Here is a 16,407-nt window from a genome sequence, read left to right as displayed (position 1 = left end):
CCAAAATGTGCCAGATGGAAGGAGTCCTCCCTCCCCTCTGCCCCCCAGCTGGACATGATGGTGCTCCACTGAGCCTGTGAAGGTCCAACCTGAGGCATCGCTGGTGTGCTTTGTGCAGCTCTTGGCTCCCATTCAGGGATTCTCCCAAGAGGTACAAGCTGTCCCCCCTCCCAGCTCTCTGGATGGCAGGTCTAACCCAGACAGAAGGGAGAGGAAGCACAGGGAGAGCAGGCTGGGGAGGGTCATCAGGCAAGCATCAAGCGCTTGTCTCCGGCATGGAACGAATGGTTTCCCGACGAGCTGCCCGCCTTGTTGCCATCAGACGCATCCCGCGAGGGGGCACAGGCTGCACTCTCTGTCTCTTCTCCCTCCCCAGCCTCCCCAGGCGCTCACACCCTGGGGTCAGGAGGCTAATCTGTAGTGAATATCTGCCACATGCTCATTCGCAGGGAGTACCAGCTGCAATTAAGTGGTGACAGCTTCTGGGGCACAATGTCCTGCGGCAGAAGAAGGGGAAGAAGAGGCCGGGGACAGGCGCCACACAGCACGCTGTGCCAAAGAGAGAGGCACACGCTCTGCCATCCCCGCCGGCTGAATCGGTGCTGCCGCAGCAGAGGGGCTGTGGCAGGAGGAACCGTTGAGGGAAGAGGTCCAGGGGACAAGGACAAGGGAGGGGGATGGCAGAGGGCTATGCGTACAGAGGGATGCTGAGGCAGGGAGAAGGGCATTGACACCTGGCTGCAGGAAATGCTTGAAACTGCAGGCAATAATGAAGCCCTAACGGGAAGGGAATTGGCCTTTCTGAGAGAGGCATACCCCTAACTCCCTTCCCTTTGGCTCAAACAATTGATGCAAAGACTTTTCTGATATGCCGGGGGCTGGGGCAAGGCCTTGAACAGCCAAAGGTGCTAAGATATCATGTATCTGCTCCAGGCATTGGGCACTTACTTGAATAAATTCCCCACCAGGCACTAGGGAGGAAATCATCGCACTCTGGAGAAACCTGACGTGGCATGGATGGAGTTATATTGACTTGAAAAAGGTCTGATTTGCCATTGGGGCGGGAGGAGTTGCAGGAGTCAGGTGGGAGCTTAGCTCTCACTCTGTCCCTATAAGGCAGTGTTTTTTCAGGAGCCCACAGGATGATGGAGATGAAGGTGGCACTCTGAAGGCTTCCAATGGACTGCCCAGAGGCAGCTCTGAAACAAGCTGGAAGCCAGGCAGATGCTGTAACATGCAGGTTTGCAAGACCCAGGCTTGCAGCAGAGGGGGAGGACAGGCCTTCTGTGCACCAAGGGTTGACCCAGGACCTTGGTGTTAGATCCTGAGGGTTCATGGGTGAAGACCGCATGAAGAAGGGCAGCTCTTCAGAGAGACAATGTTACAAGAGACCTGGAAGCCCCACACCAAAGGGGTCTTCTGGACACACACACGTGCAGGCGTAGCACTCTGCATGGCACTCACTGCCACTGGACAGATGGGTTTGACCACCCAGATATGAGGTCAAGAGAAACAGGGAGAATGGCATTGCTACGATGAAGGTGTTGACTGCAGCTACAGGTCATCCTTGCGTGGAGGCAAGGGCTCACAGAAACTGCCTGGGTGTCAGGGAACAAGGAGTGCACGTAACAGTTCCACCTGAATTAAAGGGTCATAAAGTATTTAAAATTAAGCATGTTCTGAAATACCTTGTGATTTTGGCTTCTAGCTGCATGCAAGTTGCTTGGCTTCTTACACATCACAGTCCAAACTTGCCATGCGAGATTTAATAACCATCTAGTAGAAGGTGTCCTTGATCATGGCAGGGGGGTTGGACTAGATGATCTTTAAAGGTCCCTTCCAACCCAAACCATTCTATGACTCTATAACAGACTTTCACCAAATGCCTGTGGTCTCCTGCAGATGAAGATCTGCCTGCTGCTCCAGGGGCTCTCAGGTCAGTGGCAGCATTTCGTTTTCCACCCGCCTGCTCCTTTTCCTCCTGGGCATCTGTCTACCACTGCTGAGGGTGTTCACATTAACCCTGTCCTACTGCAGTGGGTGTTGTACAGTCCCTACCCTCTGCCAAAGCAGTACAATGGGACCAGAACAAAAGCCAAAGTTATCCCCATTACTTCTTCCAAAGGTGTTGACCTTGGACACATCTCTCACGACAGAGAAGGCTCCGGACATGCCACAGGCTGGGTCTAGCTGTAGCCATGCTTTGGCCTTGCAATGCTCCCAAATTCAGTGTTTCTGCTCCTTGTGTCTTATCAACTCACATCTTGATTGGTCATATCCCAGTAAGGCCGCTCGCCATACGACATCACCTCCCACATGACTATTCCGTAGCTCCACACATCACTGGCCGATGTGAATTTTCGGTACTGAATTGCCTCAGGTGCTGTCCACCGTATTGGGATCTTCCCACCCTGCAGTAAAAAAACAAAGAGGACGGTAACAGAAAGAGCAAGAGGAACTGAAAAAGATGAGTGTCCAAAATATTTGCCCCCAATATGCTGGTAAAATCCTAGAAGGAAGGGACCACAGGACTATCCCTAACACTACATCAGGATGGCCGTGGCTTGTCTAGCCATGTCTGGGAAACCTTCAAGGATGATGATTCCCCCCGTTTGTCTGGTGACCTGTCCCAGGGCTGCACCACCCTCTTGGGGAAGAAGCTTTTCCTGTTATTCACCTTGAACCTCCCAAGCCACCGTTTTGTCTATTGCCCCTTATTATATCATCTGGTACCACTGCAAAGAGTTTGGCTCTGTCTTCTTCGTGACTGCCCTTCAAGTACTGCAGGTCACTTAGAGGTGCCCCCTCGGCCTCATCTCCATCACACTAAACAAGTCCAGCTCCTTCCACCTGCCTATTGCGATAGCAATCTTTGGCATGACAAAATGCCCATTGTGCTAGTAGGGTCTTTTGTAGAAAAATGAATGGCTATGAATGTAGAAAAATCCAAACTGATCCCCTTTGAATCTCCCTCCATCCTTTTGCTGTCACCTAGCTATCTCCAGAGCAGAATAAAAGGAATGAGAACACCCTCCTCTTCAGCTTTCTACATCTGTAGACACTTTGAAGTCAGTGAGTCTTGAGTTGAAGTCCTCGTGGGTCAGTCTGTTAATATACATGATCCAGCAGTTTTTGATCCTGCCCATTTCTGGAGACAGAGGCAGAGTGAACATCTTTAGTATGGCATGCTTGGTCACTGATGGGAAATGGGATGGACAGGGCGGGCACTGCGGTCTCTGTCATCCTGCTGGGCAACAGCAGCCCTGGAGAAATCAGAAGGGCTCTCCGCTCCCATAGAGGAGTTATGCACCAAAGTGCACAAGAGTAGTGTACATGGCGTGGAGCCACAGGGATTGTAATTCTCTGCTTAAGCCCTTGCAGCCTCCTAATTTTCCACCAGGGTCTTTGGACTTGAGCCATTCACAACTCAAGGAACCTTCTGAAGTGAAAATCTTTCCCTGTGGAGAAAAATAAGCAAAATTGTCTGCGTTTTGTGGCTGTGAGAAGATTAAGGAACAATATATTTTGTTGAATAACAACCATGTCTTATTAATAGGGCTCAGACCTTATACATGCTAGAAAAATTAAAAAAAGATAAAAAGTTCCTTAATCTTCTCACAGCCACAAACCTCAGACAAAATATTTTGTTTTCCACAACAGGGGGATACCAAGCATTCCATACCAAACATGATGTCCTCTCCATCAGGCATACTCTTAAGACAGCTCCTGAGAAGCAGTGGATTTAAAAAATTACTAAAAAAGAAGTCCTAAAGTAGAAATTACAGACTGGGTATATTTGGAGGATCCTTGTGGGAACTTACTTCAGTGAGACCTCCCACCTCTCTGGTGATCTGACCCAGACCTTCACCACCCTGTTGGAGAAGAAGATTTTCCTAAGGTCCAGCATGAACCTTCAAAGCCATAGCTTGTGGCTGTTGCCCATCCATGGACACAAGGTCTCTGGGATAATTATAATAAAAACCACTCATGCATCTTGGGATGTTTAAGTATGGTGCATTTTGAAGAGGAAGATACTATTACTTCTGGTATTCTGCTATAGTGGGTGCATATATTCTATCATTATAGATAATGTATGTCCTGCTACAGTGCCCACAGTTCAAGAAGAATAAATTAGAGATGACAGAGAGAAAAGCTACAGGCACAATAACAGGAACAGAAAGCAGCAGTAAACACCAGAAGTTCCCATGTATTTAACTTAACAAAGGGAAAATTAATTGGATGTAAGGATCATGTTGTGAAAATAAATGTTGCTAGTATTTCTAAAAGCCATAGGATGACTGTATAAGATCAAGTGGTTGATGTTTGAAGCTACACAAGTTCAGATGAGAATAAAAGTGCACATTTTTAGGTGTTTGTTAGGTATCCAACTACTGTTACAATTCACTAAGAGCTATGACAGACATCTCATCACTGGCAGCTCCAAAAGATCTGGGAGAGATGATTTCCTACAGATCATGCCCCAGCTCTAGCAACACTTATTTCCAATAAGTCCTGTCATAGGCATTGTACGTAGGCATTGATCCTGTAGCATCATTGTAGAGCAATGCTGTACGCCTTTGCAAACAATGGTATTTACGAGAACTCCTGGCTGCAAGCTTACTGAACAACATCAAAGTCTTCAAATTATCCTTCGGTGCCAGTGCATGTTCTATAGACTGAGACAGGCCATGAGTCCTCGGTGGCACTAGCATCACTGGTACTGTGGCATTCCTGGGAAGGTGTTACGTGATCATGAAGCCATTTCTGGGAAGGTTTCTCTGTCTACTTCAGACAGACTCTCTGGAAGACCAGTATCTAGTACTGCAGGGCTTCACCCAGCATGCGTCCACACTTCAGTCTGTCATTCCTGGGGCTGAGCCCTTGACATGACATGAAAAAGGATCATGGCCTCCCAGACAGCAGGGCAGCACGATTGGACAGTGATGGTAAAAAAATCCCAAATGTGCTGCTCTGGCAACAAATCTGTAAGGGCAGCATCTCAGTGGGTGGGTATTATGCATCATCCCAACTAAGGGCTTTATCAGGGACACGTATATGTTTGCAGACGTTTGGAAGAAGGCTCAGTTATCCACAGGAATGGCTATAGGGCCCATCAACAGCCACTGGACAACTGGACAGGACCTTGCAAGAGAAAATCTTCCTTGGTACATTTAATTGGTCTTTCCCATCTGGCACCTTATTTCCATCGTTGGCACCCTGAAAAAGTGCTCCCCATGTCAAGGGGGGATCTCCCCCCTTCCCTCTCTCTCCCTGACTCCTTCCTTCACCACCCATCCCTCCCTCTCTGGAAGAGCAGCTTTACCAGGGCACTGGTGTAGGTGGGATCAGAGGTGTCGTCCTCCAGAAAACGGGAGAGGCCAAAGTCAGACACTTTGCAGACCAGGTTGCTGTTCACCAGGATGTTGCGGGCAGCCAGGTCCCGGTGCACGTAGTTCATATCGGCCAGATACTTCATGCCTGCCGCAATACCCCGCAACATCCCCACCAGCTGGATCACTGTGAACTGCCCGTCATTTTGCTTAGGGGAAGAGAGGGAAAGAGTCCACATGAGAGGAACAAATTCACAGCCCGCCACTGTCCAGCAAACAGCCAGTAGCCTCTTTCTATGCTGCTTGTCAGGACACAGCTATGCCACGAGTATGTACGTCCCCTCTCAAAACCAAGAGGGTGGAGAGTGGAGAGCTCACAGGGGCTGGAAGTCACCCTCATGCACCCTCTGGTCATTACTACCGATGGCTGCTGTCATCCAAAGGTGGTGGATCTGCCACACCTTGCACAGGAGGGTTCAGAAGGGGCAATCTATTCCTATTAAGCAGGTTATCTCCCTTCATCACAGTGAATTATCCATTTCAAACTCAGACCTATAAATATTTAGACAGAGCAGCTGGCGGTGAAGTCCTGCTGTGTTAAAGCTATGTCAGACTGCCCCTCCCTGTCCACAGAGGCAGAGTTTGCACATGCATCTGTGGGCATGTGTACAGGCAGGCACAGCCTTTTGCTAGTATGAGTGGACAGAAACACATAACAGATGACAGCCTTGGTGCCACCTCCACCTCTGTTCCTGAGACACAGACCTCTGGACTGTGCAGCAGCTGCCCCAGTGGCAGGGGATGCTGGGCAGTGAAGGGCACTTGTTATACCGGCACAGGGAAGGGAATCCCCTCCAGTCCTCCTCCAGCCCAACAGAATCTCTGGAGCTGCATGCTCCTGGGATCTCATACCCGCAAGAAGGAGTCCAGTGAGCCGTTCTCCATGAACTCAGTAATGATCATGACCGGTGAACTCTTGGTCACCACTCCCTCCAGGTGGATGACATTGGGGTGGTCAAACTGCCCCATGATGCTGGCTTCACTCAAGAAGTCCCGTCTCTGCTTCTCTGTGTAACCAGACTTCAGGGTCTTAATGGCCACAAAGATCTCTCTTTTGCCAGGAAGCTTGAGATGCCCACTGCACACCTCACCAAACTCCCCTGCGAACAGAAGGAAACAGGTAGGGCTTGTCAGCCTCCCAGACCGCTGCCTTTCTCCCTGAGGGATCCTGCTCCCACGGGCTCCAGCCGTGCCCGCCTGGTATGCCCCTGAGCTGACCACCCATCATGCGATCTGTGCTTCCACCCTCACTCCACACCAAAGACCTCCCTTCAGGTGGACTCATCATTGGTAAGGAGCACTGGACAGGGGACTATATGCACATGGGGACTCTTTGTTTCCAGCACTGGACCACCTTGGTCCTGCTAGTCCAGGCTGGGGCTAAGTATAAGACCTTACTGACACTAGTCTTCCCAGTACCTGTAAGAAGGCTAAATCCTCACCAAAGCCTGGGACCACGAAGGAGACTGCTGCTGAGGGTCAGCCAGACATTCACAGTTCACCTACCTGCCCCGATCACCTGCTCGATTTTGACACAAGAGATATCAATTTCTTTTGCAAACTCCCTGACAGCCTCATTGGGATCTTCGTAGGTGAATGGATCGATATAAATCTTCATCCCTGGAGTCACTGCATAAAGGTGAAGGAGAGAGTCAGACAGACACATGGAAATGGCACAACTGATGGCTGGCATCAAGGAAAAGAGAAACCTATTCACGTGAGGGTCTTTTTTACCTCAGCAAGTCACATAATCAAGGGCATGAAGCAGACACAGCAAAGCAGTTTGACAAAGAACATGCAGAGCCATGTTTGCACAGGACTGTTAAAGCTGGATTATAATGAATATTGGCCCATAAGTCATTGTTGGGGCAATGGAGGGTTACATCGTTAGCTAGGACTGCAAACTGCGACCACAGAGAACCACATCCTCTGCAGCAGGACTGGACTTTAGCAGATCCAGAGGAAAAGCAAGGGAAGCATTTGTTCTCAGGAGATGGTGCGTAGGCACACTGATGTCACACCACACTTATCATGCTGCAACACTGCAAGAGGACCGTTTGTAGAGACTGCAGCTCTGCCCAGCTGGCCTCCTCTGTGTCCTGCTGCCACCTCAGCACACCATTCCCTCAGAGGCATGGGAAAGTGGAGGAGGAGACCTGGGCTCAGCACTCAAGACAGGAGATGGGGAAGGTCTGCCTTGGGATGTCAACTGAGGCACATGCTGCTCTTGGTTCTCTACAGGCATTCTCTCTATAGGGGAGGCAGCTCTAGGCACTTGGTACTACAGACACAGCCATCAAGCCAGACTGAATCCTCCACAGGGGTGTCTGTGACCCTTCCAGGGGCAGTGCAAGCAGGACGGACAGTCCAGTCTGCCCGCTGTTCTCCTGACAGGTAACCCTGCCTGAGGCTGGGTTCTGTCTTGGTAGCCTCGACATGGCCAAGACAAGCTGTAGGGGACACTGGGGAAATTGCAAAAGCCAAGCTCTTCCTGCTAGGCAGAGCAGAAGACACAGCGATATGTTTATGTGAAAGGCAATGGCCATGGGACCTGGTGAGGTTGGACTGCTGACGCCACATCGCGCTCTACCTACACCATGGGACAGCTGCAGTCCTCCCCTTTCTATACTCATTTTACTGGCCTCTGGCTTGCTCCAAAATTGGGGGTATTTGGAGAGCAGAGCTCACAGCTCACTAAATAAGGAGCCCAACACAGAACCAGAGGCATGACTCCCAGCTCCACAAGTAGCACGGTGGTAGGATTCAGAGGAGATGCTGCAATGCTTACAGGCTCTCTGCACCTCGTCAATCTGCTAACCCTAAGCTGTAGCCTCTCCGCAGCAATCACTGGTGGGGAGCCGAGCAGGGTTTGTGCCTTGGACTGGTGTGTTGAGTGACAATGTGGCTAAAAGGCACCCCAGGCCTGTTATCAATTCATCTGCAACTGGTGGCATTGAGCCTGTTCCAACAGTCGTAAAGGCACAGCTACGAATGCCATCCCAGCCTGAAGCTGTCATATTATACACCAGACCCCAGGAGAAAGCGTGAATGTATGTTTACACATGCAGCACGGACTGACAAACAACTGAGAGTTGCATTTACATAATCTTTCCTGAAGAGTGTCATTTCTCCTGGTAAGTTATAGCAATGCAGCCAGCACACTGCTGCTCTGGCACAGAGCTGCAGTTCAGTGCTCTGCCTTTTGGGAAATGTTTCCTAGGTAAATGCAGGAGCAATAGTGAGTCCTGTGCTGAAACACTACTGATGTTTTCCATTCTCTGACCAAGGCTCAGGTTTGTACAGGAACAAGGTAGAAAAAGGACAGAAATCCTGAAGCTGCAAGTATAACAAGGTAAATAACAACTGAGATTTGAACAAAGCAGGATTATTGTGACAGGTCTCTAGTGAGGAATGAGAAAGGCATTTCAAAGGGCATGCAGCCAGGGGTTAATAAGGGGAAGGAGCAGGCACTGGGGTGAGGCAGGGTGTGCAGTGAGGCTGAGAGCAGGAATGCTGGATGTGAGGGAGTGCCTTGGAGTACACAGGGATGTTGGAAGAGGGAGGCTGCAAGCGAGCAATTGTTACATATTGTATTATATATATACCTATATAGATAGATATATCTTGTATCTCCTAGGATTCTGGGAGCACTGGGATGGGCTCTAGCAAAGGCACCACGAGGTATGTGGATTCCTGCAGAAGGACAGTACTCTGCAGGAGGTGGGTAGATTGGGAAAGGGTCTCACTGCTGCCTGCAAGCTAGGCAGAGCTCAGGAGCTGAAGTAGCAAGACAAGATGTGTTGGCAGGGGCTGCACTGCAGAAGAGGGTGAGGCTTCAGAGGTGTGTGTTGGATGTCACAGGGGGTTGCAGAGCACGCACTGCATGGTTGGCATGTGACAGCACGCAGGTCTGGAGAGCACGGACTCTACAAGGCAGGGCAGGGATCTAGATCATAGGGGACTGGTGGGGGATCCAGACAGCACGGAGGTCCTCCTGTCTACACATGCAACATGCCTGCCCGGCTAGGTGGCCTGAGCCCTCCCCGCATGCCGCAAGGAATGAGTGAACAGGAACACAAACCGAAGAGAGAGCGGACCCCCAGGCCTGGCGGGGGGCCGCGGTACGTACTGTGGCCACTGGTATAGTGCTGCAGCTTGTCGGTGTACTCAGAGTCAGCACGCTCAAAGCCCCGTCTTCTGGAAAGAAAGGGAGTCCTGAGCACCAGCACGGGTCCATGAGAACTGAGAGACACACTCCAGGGACATCTCTTTCCCATTCCACCTTCCTGTCCCCACTCTCCTCTCCCCTACCCTTGCCACCCTCTGTCTTCAGTCAGAACCCCCTTGCACAGCCCCAGCCCTGGGTCATGCGCTCAGACTGACCTACCTGTTGCACACAATAATGATGACGACTACAGCAATGAGGAACACCAGTCCTGCTGCGGAGGAGCCGATGATGAGTGGCAGCTTCTCCTGGACGCTGGTCTGGTACTCAGCTGGCATGCAAGGAAGAGGGAACAGGTTATGGCCGCACAGGATGGGTCTACACTAACAAGTTCATCGAGGTCAGAGCGTGGCCCTGAGCACTGCCCACACTTGCATGGCTATTGCTAATAAGGCTTCCTGGCAGGGTTTGGGTCTGGGACTGTCCCAGGTATGGCTCAGGTTGGCTACGACAGGGGATGTGCCCCAGTAGGAGGGTTGGATGGAGCTATGCCTTTTGGGTGGGTAAGTTTAGTCCCATGGATGCATGCATGCTGTGCCTTGCTCCTTGGCCTCAGGGACAGAAAACTGGCTTGGCCTGTTTTATTTAGCAGCACACATTTAGAAAATAGAGGCCCAGGTCTGCATTTGTCATCAACAGCTGTGCACATGAAAATCATAAATTTCATTTCCTCTAAATCCAGCTGAATGAACATGCCCCCATGCCAGAAAACTTGGCAGAAATTGGTCTAGATTATTTGATTCCCTGCATGGACTACCAAGTGCCCATGCCTCTCTCCAGGTCTTGCCAGGTTGAATAAATGCATCCGACTTGCCAATGCACCCTTGAAGGGACTAACAGCAAGAGGACCAGCACTGCTGCCAGTGCATCTCCATCTCTCTAGTCTCTCAAGTCTCTCTAGACTCTGTGTCACCTTTATGCAGAGGCAGCTCACGACTCACCTTCAGTCATGGTCTGGAAATACATCTTGCCACTATACCGGCCATACCCAGCCACAGTACGTGCCCGCACCTGGAAGACGTAGATGGTGCCAGCTTTGAGGTTTTGTACTGCCACAGTGTTGGTGGGGCTCTTCACTGTTGTCGAATTTAACTCACTCAGATCCTGTCAAGAAAATAGAAATCTGTCATCAGAAAAATGAGTCCAGAATCAGGCGCTGCATTTCTAGAAGGAGGAAGCACAGGAGACCAGGGTGGAGAGACCACTGTGGGGAGACCATGGGCCTCAACAAACAGGTCATTTCTCTGAGCCTGCCTCCTGGCAGGGAGACACAGAAGCAGGAATGGGAGTACAGATATCCCTGGGCTACCCACCACCTCTCAGGAAAGGCTCTGATGAAGGTGTTAGCTAGAAACCTCAGGTTGCTTCTCCAAGCCTTAAGCTCAATGGGGATGTGAACTGTCCTTCTTCCTCACCCCCTCCTCCTGTGCCTGATCCAGCCTCAGCACCCTCTCCATTTGCTCTTCCCCATCTCCCTTTGCCTGTGCTGGAGGTAAAGTCTAGCTGAACACAGGGGTTTGGACCTCAGGAGAAGTACTGCTACCATCCCGCTGCCCAGGGCCTGCTTCACCAAGGACCATGGGTAGGTTTTCAAAGCTGGGGAACCAAAGAGCATATTTAAAAGTGACAGTGAAACTACTTCCAAATTTCTGTCCTACCCCTTGTGTGCCGTTTTTCTAGCTGAGGACTTGAGCAGTCATATCATAACGGTATAAATGGTATTGCACTTGTGTAGGTGATGGATCCATCACTGCCCTTAGTAACTATGCCCTTAGCTGAGCATCTAGAAGCACTAGTGGATGGGCCACAATCTCCCTGTGCCAGCCACTATACAAGAGAACAGACAGTCCCTGTCCCCCCCAGGGACATGGAGAAACAGGTCACCAGAGGAGGATGAAAGGTGGTACTGAATGTGGTGCCTCCTATGATCAGGGCAAGGTGGCCTGGTGCCTGGCAGCCATGAAGTCCTGAAAGTCAGTGCAAAGCAGCAATATATGCAAACAGCATGATGTTTCTGGAAAACAGAAAAATCTTAGGAAAGCCAAGCTGTGAGTAGGAGCCCCTATAAAAGGAGGCACATGCATGGATTTTTGAATCAAATTTCTGTAGCTATGTTGAAAGTGCTCATCCTTTCTGGTAACACCTCTGATCTGGCAGGTCAGGCTGCCTTGGCAGGATCACTCACTGGAACAGATCAGCAGCTGACAGCTCAAAATCTGAGCTGGCAAGTTTACAAGCAAGTCCCTGAGATGTGCTAACTTCAAGTCACTGCAAAGGGCTCAGCAAGCCCAAGGACTCCCACGCCACAGACCCACCAGAGAGGTGAGATAACCTCAAAAGAAGTAGGCAGGGACTGGCAAAAAGAAGAAGTCAGACACACAGTTTTTGCAATCCCATCAAGTGGGACTGAAGGTGTGATCAAAGGACTGGCCTTTTGTCTCAGCTGTGAAATGCCACCAGAAGGGCATGGAGGGATTGTTTCTCATACCGTACTACCATGAGCTCTGAGTGAAACTCCCAGCGAGGAGCAAATATGTCCACTCCTCCTCACCAGCTTCTTCTGCAGTGGACTCCTGAAGGACAGAGGGTATCAAAGAGGCAATCAGGCAGAAGGTCCCATCTTGTGATGAACCGAGGAAACCTCACACAAAGGTGCAAGTTGCACAGGCTGTTGCTGTCTTGTGCTGCTTTGGCTGCCTGCAGGCAACGGTGAAGCAGAAGTCAAGGGAGAGTCTTGCACTCAACTTTGCACACCCTTTGCCTACAGGGGGCTGTGTCCTCAGCCTCCTCAGCTGCTGGACCACAAGATGAGTCAGAGGTTGTCTTGCCCACCAATAAATGATGGAGTTTGCCTTTGGAGGCTGCTGGTCTCCTTTCTTTTCCACTCTCCACATTGTTAGCTATCTGGTGACTTTGCTTTCATGGTCATTCACTTCTGAGAACGGCACCGGTGCCTTCACTCAAGAGAATCTTCTGCACAGCCAGAAGCTGTGGTACCAGCAACATTAGAGATCCACAAAGAACAGTCATTCACTATGGGGCTCCATACAGCAGACCATGTTGAACCAATGTTGTCTTCATGTTCCTGGAAGAGCCTGGTGCCTTCTCAATTAGTCATCGTGCTGGAGCAGAATTGCAAGTGGACTGGCATTTGCAAGATGGGTTATACTCATGACCTGGGTTTGTGCAGACTATTTGCCTCAAAGCTGCAAAGCAGCTGAAAGACAACATTCGTGGAGTTAACTGCTTGTATTAAGCTTCTGATTGAGCAGTGCTGTGGTGTGGACAGCTGGTAAGAGAGTGGTCTGGCAGGAACATGTTTCTCCAAGTGTGCAGTCAAACTTGGAGGCTTGGAAATGCCAATAGCACATCATTCTGCAGGGTAATGCAGAGCAGCTCTGCAGATGCCTGGGAGACCTCCACTATGAACAGCGTTCAGGAACAGTTTTCTCTTCTGAAAACTACAATACCAGTTTTATCCATCTGGACCTGGTGCTGAAGGTGCCTGGGTATCACTGGGTTGTTTTGAAATTAGACTAATGACAACGAAAAGCTCTAGTACAGACAAGAAAGATCAAGAGAAGATGAGCATGCAGAAAAGTGATTGCCTTATTTGTCTGATCAGGCCTCAGCACTCCCTTGGACCTTTCCCAGGCAGGCTAGGAGAGAAACGGGTCAGGAAATGTTTACAGTTTTAGTGCTTAAGGGCTTGGATGAATTCTCCCAGGCCCTTGGATGGCACTAACAACACAGTTGTTTTAAAATCATTTGTCCAACTGTTTGAGGGAACCTCATCCCTGCTCCTGGAGGACTTAAAATTGAATGCAATGGGCATGCTTAGAAGACAGTTTATAGCCCGGGAAATTGATGTCTGTCTATCTCAGAAAGGTGTGCTAATGCTGGTGGTGCTCTCTTTTAATCCCAGACCGCAAGGAAAGAGCATTTACACCTCTCCACCCTCCCTTATCAGACCTATTCTTTCCCCTTGGCATATTGCTCAGCCATCACCTCTCCAGCAATTCACTTCAAACACTTCTCCCCTTTCACCGCTCTGGGCTTCTCCCAGCAGGTCCAGGGCATCCCAGGTGGTTTGAAGTCCAAATCCCTTTGCTGTTTCTCCCAGCTTGTTTTTTGCAGAGATTTGGTGGTTGGTTGTTGTTTTTTTCCCCCCCCTGCTGATTTTGGTTTGAGTTTGGAAATCCTAATTCAAAATAACACACTTATTTCCTCAAAGGTTTGATTTTGAGTCCTTGTCTGGTTCCCCTTTCCCTGAGCCAAATTTAAGCTGAAACCAAAGTCTGATCAACAAAGAAAGAGTTCCTTGAAACACAGATAGTCTGTGAAATGCTCGAAGGATTTGCAAAAATTGTTTCTATAAAGTCATGTTTTATCAGCCAAAAAAAAAAAAAGAGCCAAAGAAAAATGTCAACCGACTTAATTTGGCAGACAGCTCCTCTGTGCGTCTGCACAGCAGCAATCTGCTGTGGTTCCTGAAGCAAACAGAGCCACACGTACAAAGCGAGTCCAAGGCTGCATGCCAAATCATCACACACATCTGAATTTCGGCCCCCATGGGATCGAGTATGTTAGGAGGGATGCTCAGATGTGGTAACAGGGTCCTGCTGGCCACTCTGGGGGTGGATCCATGGGGTCCACAGCTCCCAGACTCTCATGGGGAGCATGACTTGTGGGGAGCTCTCAAAAGCATTTGGCCTCCCAGCCAGGTATCTGATCAAGTGAATTGTGGTAAGAGTGTCTGGATGCCTCTCACAAGAAAACTGAGCCCCAGACAGAAGCAGCATGGACCCTGGGCAGGGACTGGGACTGCAGGAAACCTAACGCATTTGCATTAGTGACCGAACTGGGCACAATGGATGGGTTGAATGTCTTCAAACAATTACAAAATACTAACTTACAGCATACCCTAAATCCAGTCACTTTGCATAACAAAGAGACCTAATTATTCTTTGCAGTGCCTGACACTGCAGTGGGTCTCCAGTTTCCACACTCCAGGATGAGTTTGGCGACTTTGGACAAAAACTACTATGCCCTTTCTAAATGAAGACAACACTCACTTTTTTAGTAAGACAAACATTCGCAGGTGCCTCTTGGAGGTTAAAAAAAATATACATTAAGGAGAGGACCATAGAGACCAGACATGTCATTCAGTGTTTGTGTAACAATCTGCACTGATTTGCTCTAACTATATGTGAAAAAAAATCATAATGTTGCCTCTGTACAGGCATTTTTAATAGCATCTAATAATAGCAATGTTATAAATAATCTGTGAAATGGAAACAAAAATATACCTGTTTCGGGTATTGTGAACAGCTCTTTTCTGTTAATGCTAAACCACTTATTCCAATTTTTTAAATTTAATTTATGTCTTTATATAGAAGAGAATCAATTCAAAATGAAGAGCCAAAACACTTTTTATACAAGATGCGTATGCTGCTATTCTTACATTTGAACTGTTTTCATGTTAATAAAACATATTTTCTACCGGGGCAAAAAAAATTCCACTAGAAACAACTTAACTAGCTCCAGAGATATTTTCTGAGCATTCAGAAGCACATGGGACAGTTTGCAATGAAACATTTTGGAAGAAAATCACCTCTGTACAGACTGGCAGTCGAGTGAGAACACACCTGGGATGTGTCACACACCCCATCCAAATTGCAGTATTGATGTGAAGCAGGGGAAGAGCACGGCACATCCAAAGCTGTGCATTTTGGGACTGTTCCCAGGGATCAAGTAAATGGCTTTCAATTGCAGAACTCAGTAATGCAATGGCTAGACTAACATGAGATTCAGCTCTGCCAAGCAGTCAGAGAAGGATATATTGTCATTGCGTTGTTGAAGATGCAAAGGGTCTTGACTGAGCAGACGAAGCATATGAAGACCTTGGCTAGTGATGACTAGTGGTGGATCAGACCTTGAGTATGCAACTGGGACTTCAAAGTAAAGGCTGACACACACAGAGGAGTTTGGGGAGAGACAAACCTGCTGCCATTGGCCAGGCCCTGCCTCTAGCTCTTGGTTATTCCACCTTTTTAACCTGTTTCCAAATCCTCTTGAGATTTGCTTGCTGTGGGACTAAGCTTTGACCCAATGAACCCTTTCTGAGAATGACATACATCTTGGCTGGGGAGGAGATAAAGACATGTCTTCCTTCTTCAGCCAAAGCACTAGCAAAAAAATATACCAAGAGGTTCAAATGATTCTGTCCCTCTACTTCGCTCTGCTGAGACCCCACCTGCAGTACTGTGTCCAGCTCTGGAATCCTCAGTACAAGACAGACATGAACCTGTTGGAGTGGGTCCACAGGAGGGCCACAAAAATGATCAGAGGGCTGGAACACCTCTCCTGTGAGGACAGGCTGAGGGAGTTGGGGTCGTTCAGCCTGGTGAAGAGAAGGCTCTGGGGAGACCTTATCAGGGAGAAGCCTTTTGGTACTTAAAGGGGGCTTACAAAAAACACAGGGACAGACTTTTTAGTAGGACCTGTAGTAATAAGACAAAGGGTAATGGTTTTAAACTAAGAAAGGGTAGATTCAGACTAGATAAAAGGAAGAAATTTTTTGCAATAAGGGTGATGAAACACTGGCACAGGTTGCCCAGAGAGGTGGAAGATGCCCCATCTCTGGAAACGTTCAAGGTCAGGTTGGACGGGGCTCTGAGCAACTTGATCTAGTTGAAGATGTCCCTGCTCATTGCAGGGGGGGTGGAACTCGATGACCTTTAAAGGTCCCTTCCAACCCAAACCATTCTACGATTCTATGAAATACGAGAA

General features: G+C 49.1%; 1 protein-coding gene across 3 annotated transcripts in view; it reads right to left on the bottom strand.

The window, feature by feature from the left end:
- The window catches only part of EPHB2 (EPH receptor B2), a 137,967-nt gene that overhangs the window by 17,220 nt on the left and 104,340 nt on the right, over positions 1 to 16,407 (bottom strand). The window contains exons 7-13 of one of the 3 annotated variants that reach the window (XM_075027724.1): positions 10,557 to 10,719; positions 9,778 to 9,886; positions 9,472 to 9,587; positions 6,897 to 7,019; positions 6,243 to 6,490; positions 5,324 to 5,539; positions 2,262 to 2,411 (exon numbers count right to left, since the gene is read on the bottom strand). In XM_075027724.1, the coding sequence (XP_074883825.1) occupies positions 2,262 to 2,411; positions 5,324 to 5,539; positions 6,243 to 6,490; positions 6,897 to 7,019; positions 9,472 to 9,587; positions 9,778 to 9,886; positions 10,557 to 10,719 (1,125 nt within the window). The remainder of the gene's footprint in view (positions 1 to 2,261; positions 2,412 to 5,323; positions 5,540 to 6,242; positions 6,491 to 6,896; positions 7,020 to 9,471; positions 9,588 to 9,777; positions 9,887 to 10,556; positions 10,720 to 16,407) is intronic. The other 2 variants (XM_075027725.1, XM_075027726.1) reach the window with 2 other exon arrangements.

The sequence above is a fragment of the Buteo buteo genome, chromosome 5, assembly GCF_964188355.1.
Source record: "Buteo buteo chromosome 5, bButBut1.hap1.1, whole genome shotgun sequence".
Lineage (NCBI taxonomy): Eukaryota > Metazoa > Chordata > Aves > Accipitriformes > Accipitridae > Buteo > Buteo buteo.
The sequence above is the reverse complement of the archived record's forward strand: the minus strand, read 5'-3'. Positions and strand labels throughout refer to the sequence as shown.